This window comes from Salminus brasiliensis, chromosome 1 (genome assembly GCF_030463535.1).
Source record: "Salminus brasiliensis chromosome 1, fSalBra1.hap2, whole genome shotgun sequence".
NCBI lineage: Eukaryota > Metazoa > Chordata > Actinopteri > Characiformes > Bryconidae > Salminus > Salminus brasiliensis.
In genome coordinates this window covers 81,164,782-81,184,918 of record NC_132878.1, presented here as the reverse complement: position 1 = coordinate 81,184,918, position 20,137 = coordinate 81,164,782, and the positions used below count along the sequence as shown (strand labels likewise).

At 42.9% G+C, this 20,137-nt stretch overlaps 1 protein-coding gene across 1 annotated transcript in view; it reads left to right on the top strand.

The window, feature by feature from the left end:
- Positions 1-307: 307 nt before the first annotated feature.
- The window catches only part of bcl2a (BCL2 apoptosis regulator a), a 54,921-nt gene continuing 35,091 nt past the window's right edge, over positions 308-20,137 (top strand). The window contains exon 1 of the mRNA XM_072690776.1: positions 308-1,658. Coding sequence (XP_072546877.1) covers positions 1,161-1,658 — 498 coding nt within the window. The 5' untranslated portion in view covers positions 308-1,160. The remainder of the gene's footprint in view (positions 1,659-20,137) is intronic.

Sequence of the window (20,137 nt, the reverse complement as noted above, 5' to 3'; positions counted from 1 at the left end):
AATAAGTTTGCTCTTAAAAATAAGAGAGTTGAATAAAGTAATTTCAGTTGATAAATCTTTTCTCTTCAGCAGCAAAAGCCTGAATGAATGACGTGCGTCCCCGCCCCCCTTTACGGACAGTTTCAAATTACTAGTGAGAGTGGCGTTAATCCCGCCCGTATTTCCACTAGCCCCTAGTCCGTCTTTCGTGATTGGCCAACGGAAGTTCACCCTCGCACTCCACCGGTCCACCGTTTCGACTGTAAGGTCCACGGTCCAATCGGAATGTAGGGGGGCGTGGCATCGTCCGAGTTGAGGAAAAGAAGGGCCAGGGCTGAATGAACGTTGCGGCGTCACGCGTCCGCGAGCTGCAGTTCTGATCGGATCTGTAACGGTTAATTTTCCTCAGGGTCTGTAACGGCTACTTTCGCTCATGAAAGGCAGGTAACGTTAGCAGCGTTACATTAGCTGTCGCTTTATTAACCATAGGTGTGAAAAACCGCTTTCATTTCGAAAAGCTGATTTCTCTTCCGTCTTTCTGGGGGACCTTGAGTACTATCCGTGGATCTACAACACCGATAGGAGGAGAGGGGGAAGAGAAAGGCGAGTTTGGCGAAGTCGTTGAAATTTCGCTGGATTTTCCCCGCTGTGTGAGGAGGCTGCTGTGAAGGTGAAACGCTGCAACGGTTGGAAACGAGCTGCTTCAACTTTCATCAGAAAAAAAGGAAAAGCGCGAGAGAGAGAAAAAAGAAAAACTAAAGGGGGCGTTCCGCGCGCGAGCGGAGAGCGAGGCATCCCCTCGCACCGGCCGAGCTCGAGCTCGCGCTGCTGCGGAGTTTTGACCGTAGGAGCGGCGGAGATGCGGGGCTCTGCGGTGTTTTGGTACGTGAGAGAAGTTCAGGAGGAATCCTCGTAGTCTCGTTGAAGCCGTCTCGTCTCTGTCAGCCCCCCCTCCCTCCCGTAATGTCAGATGACCGCGCCGCGCGAGCGTGGTTCGTTAACGGCAAAGAAAGCAAAAGCGAAGCGCGAAAGATGTGTTTTTGTGTCCAGACTTTCTCCGTCAGAGAGTGTGTGCAGACCGCGTGGCACGGAATAACGTCAGCCTGTTACTAAGATGTGTTCGGACTGACCCGCTCTCGTTGCCGCCCTGTTTTGGAACTAATTCTTCACTGGAAAGGAAAATGGCCAATGAAAGTCCGTACGACAGCCGGGACATCGTGGAGAAATATCTCTACCACAAACTTCTCAAACGCGGCTACGTGTGGGAGTTCCGCCCGGCCGCCACCGTCGCCACCGCCGCCTCAGCTGACGACGACAACGACGACGAGGCCGAGCCCGAGCCCGAGCGCGCCGGGCCCGCGAGGCTGCACCGGCTGCTGCGCGAGGCAGGCGACGAGCTCGAGCGCGCCTACCAGCGGGACTTCGCCGCCATGTGGGATCAGCTGCGCGTGGGACCGAGCGCGCAGCTCCAGCGCAGCTTCTTCGCCGTGGCTGAGGAGCTGTTCGGGGACGGCGTGAACTGGGGCCGCGTCGTGGCCTTCTTCGAGTTCGGCGGCACGCTATGCGTGGAGAGCGTGAACCGCGAGATGGCGTCGCAGGTGGAGCACATTGCGCGGTGGATGACCGACTACCTGAACGGGCCGCTGCTGCAGAGCTGGATCCAGGACAACGGCGGCTGGGTGAGTGTGTGGAGGTGGCACGGAGCTTACTTCACCACACAAGTCGTTAGATCACAGGCGCTCTTCTGCTGTCTGCTCAAAACATCTTACTGGTATGAATGTAAAGGCAAGAAACTCCATGGTAAAGATTATAGTGGTGGAGATCTTCATCGGGAAGCCCTTATAGGCAAGAATCCCCATGGTAAAAGATCTTCATGGTGTATATTTTAATGATAAAGACATTATAGGCAAAGCTCTCCATGTTAAAGACCAAATACCATATAGGAAAAGATCTTCATGGTAAAGATCTAAGAGGCAAAGATCATATAGGAAAAGATCTCCATGGTAAAGATCTTCATGGTAAAGATCTAAGAGGCAAAGATCATATAGGAAAAGATCTCCATGGTAAAGATCTCCATGGTAAAGATCTAAGAGGCAAAGATCATATAGGAAAAGATCTCCATGGTAAAGATCTAAGAGGCAAAGATCATATGGGAAAAGATCTCCATGGTAAAGATATAAGAGGCAAAGATCATATAGGAAAAGATCTCCATGGTAAAGATCTAAGAGGCAAAGATCATATAGGAAAAGATCTCCATGGTAAAGATCTAAGAGGCAAAGATCATATAGGAAAAGATCTCCATGGTAAAGATCTAAGAGGCAAAGATCATATAGGAAAAGATCTCCATGGTAAAGCTCTTCATGGTAAAGATCTAAGAGGCAAAGATCATATGGGAAAAGATCTCCATGGTAAAGATCTAAGAGGCAAAGATCATATAGGAAAAGATCTCCATGGTAAAGATCTAAGAGGCAAAGATCATATAGGAAAAGATCTCCATGGTAAAGCTCTTCATGGTAAAGATCTAAGAGGCAAAGATCATATGGGAAAAGATCTCCATGGTAAAGCTCGCCATGGTAAAGATCTAAGAGGCAAAGATCATATAGGAAAAGATCTCCATGGTAAAGCTCCTCATGGTAAAGATCTAAGAGGCGAAGATCATATAGGAAAAGATCTCCATGGTAAAGCTCGCCATGGTAAAGATCTAAGAGGCGAAGATCATATAGGAAAAGATCTCCATGGTAAAGATCTAAGAGGCAAAGATCATATAGGAAAAGATCTCCATGGTAAAGATCTAAGAGGCAAAGATCATATAGGAAAAGATCTCCATGGTAAAGCTCTTCATGGTAAAGATCTAAGAGGCAAAGACCATATAGGAAAAGATCTCCATGGTAAAGATCTAAGAGGCAAAGATCATATAGGAAAAGATCTCCATGGTAAAGCTCTTCATGGTAAAGATCTATGAGGCAAAGATCATATGGGAAAAGATCTCCATGGTAAAGATCTAAGAGGCAAAGATCATATAGGAAAAGATCTCCATGGTAAAGCTCTTCATGGTAAAGATCTAAGAGGCAAAGATCATATAGGAAAATATCTCCATGGTAAAGATCTAAGAGGCAAAGATCATATAGGAAAAGATCTCCATGGTAAAGCTCTTCATGGTAAAGATCTAAGAGGCAAAGACCATATAGGAAAAGATCTCCATGGTAAAGATCTAAGAGGCAAAGATCATATAGGAAAAGATCTCCATGGTAAAGCTCGCCATTGTAAAGATCTAAGAGGCAAAGATCATATAGGAAAAGATCTCCATGGTAAAGCTCCTCATGGTAAAGATCTAAGAGGCAAAGATCATATGGGAAAAGATCTTCATGATAAAGACCTGTGTGGTAAAGATTATAGTGATAACAATCTTAAGGTCCCCCTGGTAAAATCACAGTGATACAGATCTTAAAGCATGTAATTCCATGGTAAAGACATAAGTGGTAAAGATCTTCAATACAAAGGTATCTATGTTGAAGAGCACAGTGACAAGGATTTTAAAGGCAAAGATGTCTATGGTAAAGACCTCAAGGCAAACATCACAGAGGTCCGAACCTCCATAGCAAATATAATTAAAAATCACAAAAAATTACAAAAATCTTAAATGGCAAATGTGGCAGTGGCTTAGTTCCTCTGCCTTTACACTTGGGCTCTCAGCCACACCCACTTAGTCCATGTGCAGAAATGGAATGCTCATTTTCAGATGCTCCTCAGCAAATGTTCTGCCAGGAGTTCTCCCCACCCACCCAGGAGAGTGTGTTGAATATCTAATGGTTTTCTGGCTGTGAGCTGCTCCAGCACCAGCTTACGGTCTCTCCTGGCGATGAGCTAGGAGGCATCCACTGCTCACATCCGTTTGAAAAGGGTGAAAACTTCTTTGCTTATGCTTTTGCCTTTGGTGTCAAGTGCACTGTGAGTGCTCAGCCTTGATACTATAAAGAGCTGCTGCCCGCTCTGTAGTTGTCCGCTAGGTGTTGGAGCGATTGGTTTTGTTTCGCTCCCTGGGATTTGCTTGCTAGAGAGGCCTGTTGGGTTTTTGAGGGGAGCTTGACTTATTGCTTGGGTTGGTGTATGAATGAAAAATCAAGCATAGCTACCAGCACACTTAAATCACTTTTTTTGGGGAGGATTCTTGTTTTACCACAGCCTGGTTCCTGCACTGCAGTGCTTGTGCGTTGAATAATTTACAGCATAAATTGAAGCAGTCCATCACAGCTCAGCGCACTTTCATATGAGAGGACGAGGCTACAAGCACTGTCTGGCTGTACATGTCATGGTACCATGAAACCTTTTAATGCTGTTTTTCTCCTCTTACTGGAAAAGATCAGACTCTTGCAGTAGTGACAAAATGCAATGTTCACAACATTTTCTAAATATGTTTTTAGTGTTAGGTTATTCCACAATATTTAAAGTTGATTAATGAGTATTGGTTCACTTTACAAAATAATGGACTGTTTTGTTCTGTTCTGCTCCTATTAAAATTGCACCAAAGGAAACCTTACACTGTATTGAAAATGTTAACCACACAGAAACCATGTTTCATCGACTGGAATCTCACTATTTATTTCCTTTAATAAAGTCTGCTTTTCAGCTTCTGTGTAACTGCTTTTTCAAAATAACCTGAAGCACCTTGCAGTGGAGTTACCTGCATTTAACTTTAGGATTTTGGATACCATGTGTAAAGTGCACAGTAAGTAAAATGATTAACAGATTGACAGCAGACTTTCTGATTTACATAAAGTAGAATGTAGGAAAGAGCAGAATGCTGGTTATCCATTAGTATCCTTATCACTTAAAAAAATCAATGTGATCAGTATCTTGTAGGTGGATCAGTAGGTGAACTGATATATCTGGTATCACCCTTACTACGAATGAGACCCAGACAGTCTTAAAATCTATGTTAAAATTACAATTAATTTGTGGTTTATAATAAGCAATCAGATAATGTTGTATCTAGCTTGGGACACCTGGATTGCTCTTCTTCTGTTCCTTTGCTATCAATGTGGCAGGTGCAGCAAAAATGGTACAGTCCTGTCTAGACTACATTCAAGCTAGCCTAGTTTTGGGGTTGGTTGGTCGTGCAGGTGGGAGGACGGTGGCCCAGTGGGGCCATTATTCCTGTCTGGTCTACGAGTGGACTGAGGCAGAATTAATGACAGTCATTACTTAACACATCTGCTGCAAGTTGCTCGGAGAAGGAGTAAAAAAGGTCTTTCTGACAGAATGGGGTGTGGAGCCAGACAGCAGTCCAGAGCCAGAAGAAATCACCACTTTAGGCAGATGTTCCCCAGACACTGCCATGCTCTTTCCCCTAGTTCTCATCTCCTCAGTCTTTGCACAGCAATTATATTAAAGTGGCTATCACAAATTATATACGAAAAGGCAGACTGTTATTACAGGTGCTGAAGTGAGTGTGTGTGTGTGTGTGTGTGTGTGTGCGCGCGTGTATGTCCGACTGATGAATGGATATGGTCAACTCCATCATTCCTTCAGGTGATGAGGCAGTGTGCAATTAGGATACAATTAGCACAGAAGCACTTTAATGAGGTTTTAACTCATGTCTGCATTATTCACAAAGCAGCCGCACTCTAGTCCAGAGGCAGTTAATGATTAATTTATTTCATTTTGTCATGAAAAGCATGCTTAGAGTTTGCGTTAAGACTGATATTGCAGAGGGAATTAGGTTGCGCACCAGAGCTGTACAATATGCTTTTGTGTCTTTGAATTTGCCCCTAACTGCTTTTGAAAATGTGGGATCTGTTTTGAATTGGATGTGTTTTTCTTTGAGACCTGCTGACACCAGGGACATGCATTACTGGATTCTGTCAGTGAAGACTGAACATCTTTTGTGGGAATATTTAGCAGTTTTCTCCCAATACTCTTCACACATGAGCCACATGGCTGGTGTCGCTTCTTTCATGTCATTGCTCCAAACATGGTTCAAGCCAGATCTGAGTCAGTTTAACTCTTGCAGCTATATATCACACATACGTATTATCAAACCCATAAAACAGGTGCCTTTTGCAGACCCACTTAATTAATGTTGATTAATTAATTTTTGTTCTATAGAGGAGATGAAGATACGTACAAAGCCTTATTTTCTATAAATATCAGATTTACTCAGACCTTAAAAACAAATACACCAGCAGAAGCTAAATAATCATGAAGCACCTGCGCGAAGTTTTCTTTCAATCAGAGGAAAATCACATACATGACTGAGCGCTAATGGTTCAGTATCAAACAACGTTTTGCTCCACAATCTGAAAATATTACAATTGCCTTTTATGCTGAGTGCTTAAATAGAAAATTGTGATTGCCTATTTGTTTTCTCAAGTGTGTGACATACAAGAGACCCTTTTTTGCTATTCATGGCCTGCAGTATGAGAGTGCGCAAAATGTGCAAAAGGGCCTCTCATTTAGCTCTAAATTGGTCAGATGGTTTTGCTTTGCTGCCAAAGAGAAATGTCCTTTCCTCCCGCAGTTAATGGCGACTTATTATCCTCCTTTTGAATTAATGCGATTCATTAATCCTTGGATAAAGCCCCTGGAATAATTGCACAGTCTGCGGAGAATACATGATTCCGCTGTGCCGCATGATGCTGTTTCATTACTGTTATTCCAGACTCCCTGCTGGGCCTCCCCATTTACCCAGCATGTGATCGAGACCTTCATCTTGCTTTGGTCCTCTTTCCAATTGAATTTGGGATTCAATTGAGTTTCCGAAGAATTTGAAAGGCTCGTCTTTATATGGCGCAGGCGGTAAGCCTACTAACTGTAATGGTGCAATTATGGATCATGTTAGCAATGACAAAGCAAAAGACATAATTGAATTGGGTATGTCTGATTGACATGTAAAATGCGGTCCTTGTAAATGGCGACAGCTGACTCAAGCACTGTGCCTTGGGGAGCATGCCCACCAGTACTGCCAGTGAAAGCCTCAAAGTTGGACTAGTGTAATGGCCATCTGCTTTTGGCTGGAGGGGGTGAGCGGATATCGGAGAGAGTGATACTTTGTCCCAGAGGTTTACCATTGTCCATCCTCGACTGCGTAAGAGCTTTCCTTAGACCTGGTTGCCCTACTGGATATGCTGGCTATGGAAAACCACCCCAATTAGTCTACATCTAGCAATGCATGAATTGTTAGAGGGTAGAATTTAGAGGTACCTTTAATCAGTATCCTTAAATTAGTATAAATAAAGTTTTTCTTTATTTTTTGTTCTTCGTATGTCAGAAATGATAATCAACATATCAATAATAATCAATGGGCCGAAATAAGCCTGTTCCTCATAAATCTGATTTAGAGTCTTTTACCTGTCAGGTTGTCACCTGATTTTCAAAAATAGAGCCTAAGCTATGTCTAAACTATAAAAAAGATCATGACAATCATTAGAGTGAACTGTATCTAGAATGTTGGACAAAAAGATTTTTTCTTGTAATTGTTTTAAAAAAGGGACTTCCAAGATGTTGCATAAACCTGAGCAGATGCTGATCTAGGTCTACACAATATTTCGCTTCAGCATCAGCATCAGCATTGCAATGTGGGCATGCGCAATAATAACTACAGTACGTGTATTGTCAGGCAAAATTAATGAAATGTTGGAAACCTTTCTGCTGCTTGATGCATAAGGAAAATGCACCCTGTTCACATTTTGTATGAATATCCAGCAGGGGTGGATGATATCAGCCCAATACCATTCCTTCTACTTCAATCTGCGATACACAAAGTGCATCATTCATATTGTGACATGTTGAATCAATCAGTGTCAGTGTTTTTTCTAATATTGTGCAGCCCTATGCTGAGCTGTTGGAGAGTGCTGGTTTGTTACGCTCTTTGCTACGTTTCTCATTATTACCATTGCTGCTATGAGGTGTTTCCTTTTGGCATGCTTTTCTCTCTGAACAACATTTACTCTTGATATAATTGCAGTGTTACTAAACTAAGTGTGGGGGGTGATCTAGAAGCCATTTAGTGGATTGGATTGAGACAAAGAGAAGCTTTTTGGTGGGTGGTTTGCCTCCGAAGTCAGAGTCTGCCCTCCTTCTCGTCAGTAATAGGTAGCAGATTTTCTATTGTTTGTTCCTTTTCCCCTACACTTATTTTAAGCCCAGCTCAGAAAGATTGAAGTGTATTTATTAATTCAACCAGCAATTATAGATTTATCCACTCATAGGCATGCAAAGGAAATGGCAGCAAGTGTGAGTTGGGTCAATTTGTTTTTTTTTTGACAATACTAATGCCAATCTAATGCATTATTAGGCTGTGTAATTAATGTTTTCACTGCTGTGTAAGCTATACTTTGTATCTAAAAGTAGGTTTGTTTTTGTGGTAACAAAAAAGTACCTAGTGAAACCCCTAATTTTACCGAGCTTTTGACAGCAGTTCTAGTCTTTCACTTTGATCGTACCGTTCTCTGGAAGAGATTTCAATTAATTACCCAGCTAATACCAATTCAGTTGATTGTTGACAAAATATTTTAAATGTTCTGGTGAACCAAGAGCAAAAGAGATACATTTTAGGTATGTTATCATAGTATTACTCAACCAGACACAACACTGTGACTGTTATTTTAGAGTCAGAAGTCCTAGTTTTGTGGGGATAAATGTGGGTTATCGTGGTGCTGTTCACCAAACGCAGCTGTAATTTTGAAAAGCGGTCTTAATTTAGTAATACAGATGAAACACTACCTGTGCTGAAGCTTGTTTAGTCAGACTACAACCATGTAGGTGCTCAGCCCACACATAGAACACCTGTGGCTCCTTACATTCCTGTTTGTGTGTGTGTTTGTGTATATCTAAGTGTGTCTGTGTAGACCCGATGACTCCTTGCCTTAGACGCTTGTTTGACCCCACCTGTGCCTTTTGTAGGTGGGTGTTGTGTTGGGGCGTTTACTGAAAAAAACTTCAGAAGCGCCGCCACTGCACTGCTATTCATTTTCCAGAACATGTGCCTTATACAATCCTTTCAAGTGACATTGTTTGTGAAAGTGATGTAGACACTGAAGGCAGAACGTGAAAAAAAAAAACCTCAAAGAAAGAAAGAGAAAGAAAGGGGGTTCTTTTTTGTCTTTTCTGTCAGTTTGATTGTAATAGCTTCAAACAAATGTGCTGTGCCAAACGTTGGCAGTGGCTGTGGGGTTGAGTAGGGTAAAGGAGAGCAAAAATAAGTAGAGAAGAAACAGAAAAGAAACAGGTCATAGGACAGATAGCTAAAAAGAATGACAGAGGAGAGAGGCTGTTTATTGTTGTTGCTTCCTGCCCAGCTGCTGTTTTAGGGTGTGTCACCTTCTCCTGGGGGGCAAGGTAGGGCTCTGAGAGCTGATTGGCCAAAACAGGGTTGCATGATGCCATGGACCATAAGGACCAACCCTGTTGAGAGGTGTAGAGAAGGTGTGTGATAGAGGATGGAGAATTAAAATGAAGAGGGGTGTTATCTCTGGGAAAAGGAGGATTCCCTCCCAGGTGTGGTCTCCTTCCTGATCTTTGTGTACTCTCATCAGCGTAGGGCTGGAAACACAGACACAATCGCATTTTACCTCTGTGTGACAATACTTTTGGTAGATGGAAAACTCCAGTTGAAAAAAAGCTGTCTAAATAAATTCTTGATCTCCAAAAAAACAGCCGGTCGCTCACTTTCATTTGCATCTCAAGCTTGTTTTCATCTCAAAAGAAGGTGTAGATCAGAGACAGAGAGGACAAATTGGATGTGTTAGACGGGCTCAGCAGAAAGTGAGAGCTGAGTATGGAACAAAACACCTACAGGTACAGAAATCTAAAGAGCACCAAAACATCTTGTACCTTATCCTTTATCTGCTTCTCACTTTAAGTCAGTGAAACCGTCTGTGAGTCAGAAAAATAACCCTGAGTGAAAATGAAATGTCCTGGCCTTTTTATGTGTTAGTCATTTAGTTTCTCTGAACAGGTCAAAGCCTTGAGGAGAAAGTAGCTGGGACTACCCCTCTTTGGCCATGAGCCCTGTCACTTCACTGCTGAGAGTTTGATGCTCACTCCAACGTGTGGTGCTGATGGTTTCTTATCCTGACTGACAGTGGAAAGAGTTTAGTGGACAGCAGGCTTGATCAATGGTGGACACTGGTGACTGAATAATGGCTGCTGGCTGCACAGCGGGCCTCTTTATTATCCAGTAAAAACAGACTTGACAGACAGTTTTTAGAGGCGGATATCCATAAGCTAATCACAAATAACTATATGTAAGAAGTGTTACATCCCAGTTCACATAACTGGCTTTCCATATGTATTTATGGTAAGTGTAGTGTTTTAGCATACTGTGTGCTTTTCCGTTCTTGACTTGAAGTGTTTGACTTAGAATGAGTGCTTTTTTCTGGTGATTGATCAAAGTGATGACTTGTGCTGATCAGAAGAGCTTTGTATTAGTTTCGAGTTGTGTCTGCCTTTGATGCTGCAACACTGTTGGCTCTGCTCACAAATGGAGCATGAGGGTTCTGATCTGCACTTAATGACTGTAGCTGCTGTTCTTTCCACAGGCCCTCTGACTGCATCATAGAGTGGAACGTTGAACCAAACAAACAGGAGAGGAGGAAAGCAGCACATATGTCCATGGTCATAATTCCTAGACCAGGGTGACATCTGTCTGGCCTAGAGAATACATATTGGAAAGCTCCCCTCACCCCAGACACATTAGGTTAATGACACAATCATTATCTTCTCACAGAGCTCTGATTTGTTTGCATGGACACAGGGACACACTGTGCCAAAGGCTCCATGGCAGCCTACCCCGTGGTGCTCACACACATCAACAAGTAGCCCTCTCATGCTGGCTACACATATGTCTCACACAGATTTGAGTGTCTGTTAGCAACAGCGTGAGCTGTGAATGCAGGTACGGTGCCTTGTTTCAGAGCGAGGCCTTCTGATACGTTCACTGAATAGGGCTGCCTGGAACGGAACCCTCTGATACCTTCTTGACTTTCTCCATTATACAGCTTTAGAGTCATCTGCTGGACAGACAAAAGAAAATCCGATTTATGTGAAAAAAGTGTCTTGGCAGAATGGTGCGGGCTGCCTCTTAGAGATGTCTGATTCAACCTCCTACACACAACTTGTCAGTGCTGACAATTGGCTCACGAAGGCATTTTACAGTAAATCCACATCCCCCTATTGCCGACACAGATACATGCTAAAAGACACACACCACCACACAGACAAAGGGACACTCTTGCAAAGACTCTCAGACAAATGAACAGATCAGGGGCTTGTATTTTGGCCCAAAATGTAAACAGAGTCTTATAGCTCTTTCGTTACATGGCTAAGCCTTGGTGTCTTTTGCTGCCGGGGTCTTAAGATGTGGGAGTTTGTGTAGGCAGGTTGAAGGATTGCTAATGGAATTAGTCTGGGAACAGTGTAGGCATTTCTTTCTGTCTCGCTCAGATGTGTTCCATAACTGTCTGTCTGCATTTCTGTAATGCTGTTGGGCTCATCCTTCTTCTTTACCTTTTTGCAGCTTGTTTCCTGAACTTGTCTTTGCTTTGGGCTCTATGCCAGTTTTGACCCATTTCTTCTGGGCCTGCAGCATTGTCTTTTGGGCTCATGTGCTGCTGCTGGCAACCTTAAATGTGGAACCCCAGTATATTGGATAACTCCCTGTCTTTCTCTAACCTAAAATCTCCACCTCTCCTTTGGCTCTGTGTCTGCAGCCGAGTGTGGAAGAATTCCCTTCATCTGTCTCTCACTGGGTTACATCAGGACTTTATGGATGAGGGCCTAGCTTAAGAGTAATGGTTCTGGTGAAGTCTTTTGTCTGTCAGTCGGTGTTTAACGTAAGCATGGCTCAGTGAGTGCTGCTATCCATCGTTGCCAGTGCTCCTTTGTCTGGGAGAAGCAGATTCCTGGTGGCTTTTAAAACATTGAGGGGCTGGAGCCAAGTGTTTCCCTTCTCTGGTACCTCCGGGTCGGATCTGGCTCCCTCGCCTGCCATCTGCTTTGCCTTTTTGCACTCGGCACACTGGGCTCTGTGATCTCCCCCTCCCCAAAACAACATTTACTACCAGCCGTTGTCCGTGGGCCAGAGCTACTCACCCCAAAAACATGAATGAGCCCCTTTTTATATATTTACAAATCATAAGTTACCTCAGCTCTGGGTTTGCCATGACAGCAGACAGAGTATCAGACTGTCAAACCACATGGTTTGTTAAACTGTACATGGACTAGAATCAGGTGCACTGTTTTTTTTTTTACTGAGCATGTGTCGTATTCTCATCCTGATGTTTGTCTGTGGGTTTGCGCTCTGATTAGCGGAGTGGGGAGTAGGAGGAACAGTGATCGAGCCCAGGGAGCCACTGGTGAATGCTAATAAGCTGTCATTTTCTGATAGCACAACGTGTGAGCACTGTTGATGCCAGATATGGCTGAATCAAAGCTGGGATAAGTCAAACAGTAATTATGTATTTTAGTTTCATCCATTGCAGAATGAATAATTCATAGGTTTTGAGGGGGAAGAGGCAATCACTCCCTTTTAAAATTAGATGTACTCTAACTTGAAGTTTAGGCCTGTCTCTCCTTAAGGCTTGCATTCAGGGGCTTAAGCAGCTGGTTTCAGGTCAGGGCAACACTACTATACACCTAATCGATCACTAAGCTTCATTGGTGTAATTTGCAGAGAGAACAATGGTGTTTTCCAGTGTAACACAGTCTACAATTTTTTAAGATCTCTGTGTAGTCTCTTTACAGAGTCAGGTGGAAGTAGTGTGGGTTGCATGCAACTTTGTTAGTTGTTACACTCTTCCAACACACCAGTTTATCCTTGTTTCTCTCACTAGTAGTCATGTGGGTTCCATTAAATGGGTTCCACTCAGAGCAAGACCCAGCTGTAACATTTAGCTCTAACTTTTAAATGATCTGATATGACTCTACCAGCGACCGATAACAATATTGAAATCTTAAGCACCAATACTAATATGATTAAAGTAAGCGCTTCAGTTTGATCAATTCTCTAAAGATGAGGAACTAAAGCAGGCCATAGTGCTTATACCACTTGACATTTTATTACCCCACAGGAAAAAAATTACTTGACATTTCAAGCTAGATTTGTTACAAGATTATTATTTTTACTTCCAGTACCCAGTCCCACATTTCCTGCTGATAAAGGCCCGATACTGATCCACTGATAGGATATGATGTATACCATATATATCCTATGTTTTATAAATCTGTGTACATAAAATAACCAACCCAAACAGTGGGAAACAGATACTTGAAAGTTGAAAGGCATCTTATTTTCTTCTAGACCCGAGGGCCTGCTCGACTGCCTGGTGCCACGGGAATTTCCTGGATTACAGAATGGCCGTGGCTAATGCATTCGCATGGATTAGCGATGGGTTTGTCACAAAGGCCGTCAGTTGTCCGTCTCTGCTCACACACCCCATTATCCCAACAATTCGGAAACTGCACTGTAAGAGGCCAGAGCACTGTGGCTGGAGAAGGAAGTCTTTATGTGGGGCGTCACAGTGTCCTCCTTCATGGCTTCGGAGAGTGCATGTGTGTGTGCGTCAGGGGGTGTCCCAGTCCTGCCAGGAACAAATTCTCACCAGGCCAAACACAGCTGGGGGCAGTGCAGTCTCCTGTACACTGGGGCATTGAGTGTGCATTGAGTGTGCCTCATGCTGTAATGGCTAACTTGTGCTTTCCTTGCAAGCTGTATATTACAGCATGGATTACATCACCAAGATTACCGGCACACGGTTCTTGTCCTGTAATACGTTTCATTACTGACTATTTAAATGTGTCATGAAGTCTGCTTTCACCTCAAAATGGAAAAAAGAATCATAAGACTCATGAAGCTGTTACCAATACTCTGATGTCATTTGACACCTGAACCATACCATGAACGAATGAAAGTTTAGAAAATGCATTCGCTTCAGCTCAGTTCAGTCCTTCCCGCAGATGTCTGATTTCACTCTGGAACGGGCCACTCCAGGTCAGCTCCAGAATGTGCCCATGTCCTTGCTCTAGAAAAAGTGTCCAGACCCTGGATCCTGGTAATCCAGAGACATTTCAGGCAGGACAAGCATGTTAAGGCCTTTTTAGGTGTGTAAATAAGTGACGGTGTCAGCTTGACTGGCTGCTGGAGACTCCAGGCATTTCCCACCTTGGCTTAGCCGGGCTCTTTGATGATGGTAGATAGGGATTGAAGTGCACAGGGTGGGACGGGGCTCACCTGTGTGATGAGAGGAGATGAAAGAGGGTAGCTGTCACATACTGCTGTAGTGGGATGTTCACAGTCTGGAGACGGGTTCTAACTTTCTCAGTGGCGTGCAGGCCGATTCAACCCTACACCCATCACGCACTTGGCTGTTCAGACGAGGGGAAGAAGCTCGTCACACAATCACACCCGCATTCCATTGTGATGGTGCGCATTATTTAAGGACATTCAAGAAGGCTGGGAACTGAACTCCTTGATTCCCTAAAGAAGCTTTGCTCTGGGCTGTCTGAGCATCATCACGTTTCTCTTGTCTTGTCCTCTTACGTTTCACTGTCTCAAGAGGCCCTCAAGCATGTGGCCTTCAGATTTAACTGTGTTAAAGGATAATGGGGTAGATATGATTATTGTAGGGCAACTTTCCCCTTGTTCAAGCAGCATTCCCAGGATTGTTGGTCTGAGCGGTGGAGAAGTGGTTGTGTGCTTAGTCAGTTTTCTTTTCTTGAATGTGTTAGAAGGAGATATTAAATGTCAAGTCATGGTTCACTGCAGCAATAAACAACTTGCGTAAATGCCTGGAGTCGAACCACTGGTGTTAAGCTCTATTATTCTTGTAGACAGTGAGCAGTTTTGACGCACATGCAGTTGTTCAAAAATTTGAGGGGGCTGTGAAAATCCATATAAAGCTAAAAAGGACAAGCAGTGCATTGTCTCGAGTTTCTGCCTTTAGTCGCTAGGTAACATAATAGTTGTAACTACAACGTAAGGGTGGATTTACTTAAGGAAATGGAGCAAGCATTACGATGCAACTCCCAAGGTTTAGTCAGGACCAGGACTAATGCAGAACACAGCTTTGCTCTTTCTTCTTCATCCCTGTGGTATCGCAGTTAATGCAATCCTACAGTGACAGCCAGCAACAAATGAGGTCTAGTATGCAGTGCAGGTCCCATAGATTGGTGCATCCATTGTTGTGACTGGAAGTTGGGAGTGGCCTCGTGTGTAATATTTTCGCTTTGCCACACTGGCTCAGGAGGCCAAAAATACCCTCCATGTGACGCCCGCGCTCTCTCATGCAGAGATGCAGATAACAGAGAGACAGAGAGATGCACAAATATGCAGGACTTCAGCAAGCACAGATCAAAATCAACAAAATGAGTAGCAAGAGAATGAAAGGCAGTGCGCAGTCAGGGCATGAGGGAGGGCATGAGGGGGCGGAAGCGGCAGATGGGTGATTTAACATGCAGCCAGCCTACAGGGCTGCCCTCCTCCCCCTACAGCCCTCCACCCTTCTTTAACTTTTTCTCCTTCTATCCTCCATCCCAGACTATATACTGATCAGAGGGAGCAGACATGTAGCTAGAAATGAGTGACTGAAAGAGAAAGGACTACTGTTGCTGGTGGTTGCTCTCTCATGGTTATATGAAGACCAGTTCTGTCACACTGCTCTGTAGAAACACAGTGGCTTCTCCTGCTCTCTTGGGCTGCTTTACTGACACTTCCAAAGAGTTCCAAAGACAGCATTGTCTACTCATGATGAGTGTTGGATAGGATGATGGTACATTATGTCATAATATATACAACATAGCAGAAATAATATATCACAATACTTTTTGTTGTACACAGAATGTCACAATACAGTGACAGTGACAGCAAGCATGTCTTCTCAATAACCAGCTGGGACATGGGACGCATGCTAAGCAACTGAACTCCCTCTTTTTAACAAAGTCACAGATGTTTCTAACTGAGCACTAACCAGAGCTCCAAAGGGGACTAAGCTTGGACCTTGACCGCTGTAGCCGTTCACACACTCTCCCATGCCAATTCTGCTTCTTCCTATTGACTCCACCAGTGAGACCATTGTTGATTAAGGTGTGGCATTTTGGACTGATCTGATTCATGCAAACCATCTCAGCATCCTTTAGGACAATTATCTGAACACATCCATCACCTCCACCCAGATTAATTCACTTTGAAAAATGCTGCCTTATCTATGAGATAATTGTCCTTTGTAACAGCGGAGTGCTGATCTCTGAGGCTACTTCATAAGTCTGGCGGCTTAAGCTTGTGTAATGTTTGATGACCAGCAATTTTTGATGTCTGGTTTAACTTCACCCGAAAGGAATGCTTTTCCTGTTTAATGATGGCTAGCTGTTGCATTTATCATTAACCAGAATGATTGAGCCTATAAAGTATGCAGAGGGATGATTTTTTCCCTCATGAAAACGCTGTGGTGCTTTACACTAATCTCGAAAGTATAAATTAACTCCCACTGTGACCGTATGCCTTTTTTCGATGTACATTTGGAGGTTTCAAAACTAGATTTCGAGTCAAATGAAAAAAGGCCCAAAATACTGTTTTGACGCGAATGCAAATGAATGCAAACGTAAAAAACCCCCATTTTAGATGGGTGCGATCTGTTCAGTGTGTAGCATATAGCCGAACAGAAAGATTGAAAGTCCCCTTTGGTATTCCCCCTTGCAAAAGGAGAACCAAATGATAGATCCAGCCCAACTGTCAGGGCCTCGCGGGGCATCAGCAATTCACCAAACAACTGGAACCCATGGTTGACTGAAAACAAACCTTAGTTATTATTCAAAGCAAAAGCAAGTATTCATATCAGAGCGTCGCATGCTAATTTTCATTGGGTTTGTTTTGTATGGGCAATGCACCAAATTCTGAACATGGTTAAAACGCTGTTCTCTGAATGACTACTGCAACTGACTGTAAATGTTTCGTGGAAAATCTTGACCCACCCAACCAGTCAGCCGTATTTATTTTAGAAGTGGGTTCTCAGCTTTAAAACGTTTTACGTGAGATTCTCCTAGTGTCTGTGTACGCATCGAACATGTATATAAATGGTAAAACACAGACATCCTTTGACTAAGAGGAAGGCAATGGACCTTTCCTCAAAGCTTTAAATGCTATTGTAAAGATGAATAAAGCATTTCGCTTTCAAAATGAAGCATCAGTTTTCCTTAAAGCACTTCTTTCAGTATTGAACAAACACCTTTCCGTTAAATGAACAGATTTAGTGAATATTTTGTTGTTCCACTCCTTATCTAATCAACGAATGGTTTAGGCAACAGACCATGCAGTATCATCATTTGAGGTAATGTTTTCCCCATGCTCAGCAGGTTGGAAAAGGAGTGCCAGTACAAATAGACAGCTTGTTAGAGAAAATTGTTTGTTCCATACTTTTATCTGCAGATGAGGTCACTGGCGCTGCCGTAGCCTTTTGTGTTGGTGTAAAGCCGCTTTATCAAGGATTATGAGCTGATTGTAGATGGAGTCTTCATCAGGAGTGCGGAACAGGAGCTTGGGGGCATGTTGGACCGCCTGGCGTTATTGTTCAGTCTGGAAAGAGATAATTTTGGGGGAAAGAGCTGCCTTTTTCACTAATTGGCTTTACTGGCTTCTGGACAGCTTGTTAGAGCCTCCAGATAATTGTGAGCGCAATATGGAGACAGTGTTGTTACAGTTGTAATACTGTTGTGACACACACACATACCAGCTAGCTACAAGTGGATTTCATTTCAATGATCTTGAAAAAGATCCAAAGTAGAGCTGGGGGATATCTCGCAAATATTGATATATTCGATAGTATTTTGTGCACGATTTTGAAAATGACCATATTCGTTATATCGAGTACGCCGAGGATACACTGGTTTCCATCTGAGTACATTCAAAACAGTGCACAGATGTCCTGTTCAGCTCTGTTTATTTCTCACACGCACCTCTGTCTACGCAGATTATCACACTCACTCGGATAACTGTGAGTAAGTCAACAATGGACAAACATAAAACCAGCGGCAAAGCTTTAATTCCAAAAAAGCACGCACATGGGTAGTACAAGTACGTGCTTCCTGGCACTACCTAAACTGTACAATGACGTTCGAGATGAGATTTCACAAAAGTCATCACGAGCTACGTACTTCCACTACCGCAGTCGAGTAGAACATGAGAACCATACAGAAGCCTTACAGTACATTTCATTGAAGATTGGAAGCTAAAGAGTTACTGCCTGCAAAGAGCAACAGCAAGTCTGTATCACAACGAACAACGCGAGCAACATTGTTAAAGCCATCAGCTTAAACAAATGGACGAGGCTTCAGTGTTTTGGTCATCGCTTGCATTTAGCAATTGGTAAGTAATGTTAATCTCAAGGTTTAATGAGAGAGCAACTGGAGAACGTCTCCATGACTAAAGTAAACGGTGCCTTGGCAATCTGCTCTGAAAAGAATACTCATGTTTCACCTGGTGAGATATCTTCAGGCATTTGATAAATATGGAAGTATCACATAATATCGCATCGCATCGTATTGTATATCACCATTTCTTTTAAGCATATTGAGATATGAGTTTTTTTCTCATATCGCCCAGCCCTAATCCAAAGCACTGATCCATTTCTCTGGGATATTTCCAGACTATTTTTACTGGTTAGGTTCAGGCTTTGTGTCTTTCACACATACAGCCCTTAAATGGTAATTCAGGGAGATGCACTTGTTCAGACTTGAAATGAAAACATCAGTAAATACAATGTGATGTCATCAGCATGAACAGCCAACATTTCATTTGGTTCTCAGTCATGTAAAAAAAAAAAAAACTCTGCAACTTTTCCTCTCATGAAAACGGCAAAATCTACTTCAAAAACAAAAGTGTCACACAAAAGTGTCCTTGGATGGCCATGCTGGATTGCTGTTAGCATAAATTTCAGAGATGTATGGTGACTGAAGCACGGAATACAGGGCAGGAGTGTTGAGAACAAAATAATAATAACGAGAATAACATAATGGCACATTCCCTGTTGTTTTGACATGGTGCTAGACTAATCTACATTCTGAATAGATGTTTGTGTATTTGATGTGCATAGATTTGCTCCATCTTGTCCTTTAACGGGGGGTGTAGGTGCTCTCCAGGACGTGGACATTCACAGTAAACTTGGCCTGTGGGTAGTGGTTCAGACTTCTAGCGACTATAACTTCGTAATGCAGCAATTTGTACATCTGCAAACTTTTTTCCGCCAAAGTCCGCCAATATTATACATCAGGGTTTCATTTTTTAAAGCTTGTCACTTCAACAGTTGAGCTCTCAGTAGACCACAGTCAAGGAAAGTGAAAGTAAGTAAAATATAATACAAATGACATCCAAATTTATGAAAATATGTTTGATTTAGCAGAGCTAAACACAGTTTGTTAGTGAATTTTACTTTGAGAGTTTCACTTTTCTTGCTCTCGGCTCTACTAAGTACATTTTGTAACAGTCAACATTCTGCATTTAAGAAATAGTTAGCTCATCTTGCTATGTTTCTGTGCATTGTGGGACACTACACACGAGAGAACGAAAGTGCAGCTGTTGTAGCAGACTAAGAGGTTGCTTCATGATATGTTTTCTTTATGTAGCAATGCAGTGTTTAGTAGCCATTGGCTTAACCTGGCTTAACATGTTCTATACAGTGAATATAAAATCCATTCAGATTGCACACACCCATGCCTCTGTTTGCGCCCATGTGTTCCCGGCTTTCACAACGCACCGGAATATACTGGAAAATGTAAACTGTTTCCAGTATAATTGTCAATAAACTTTAACTATTTAATGTGATGAACCACACTGACATAACCTATAAACACTTGTGCACCCAACTCCCGCCGCACGCCCTCACGTTTCTGGAGCTGCATGTTTGAGTGAGTGCGTTCTGTAAGTACACATCTAACCGTTTCCGCTGAATCATGATGTTTAACAAAACAGCTAAATGTTTTCTTCAGCCTATACCTTTACGTAATCCAGATGTCTGTATTTGATCAGTTCTGTTAAAAAAAAAGTGTCAGAGGTGTGTAGTTGAGGTCGCTGTGTCAGATACACTGAGGTGCTTTACTAAATTTGACAGTCTGGTAAAACTACAGTGTTCAGGTATCTGTTTTCCACAAATTGAGCTCTATGAATTCAAACACA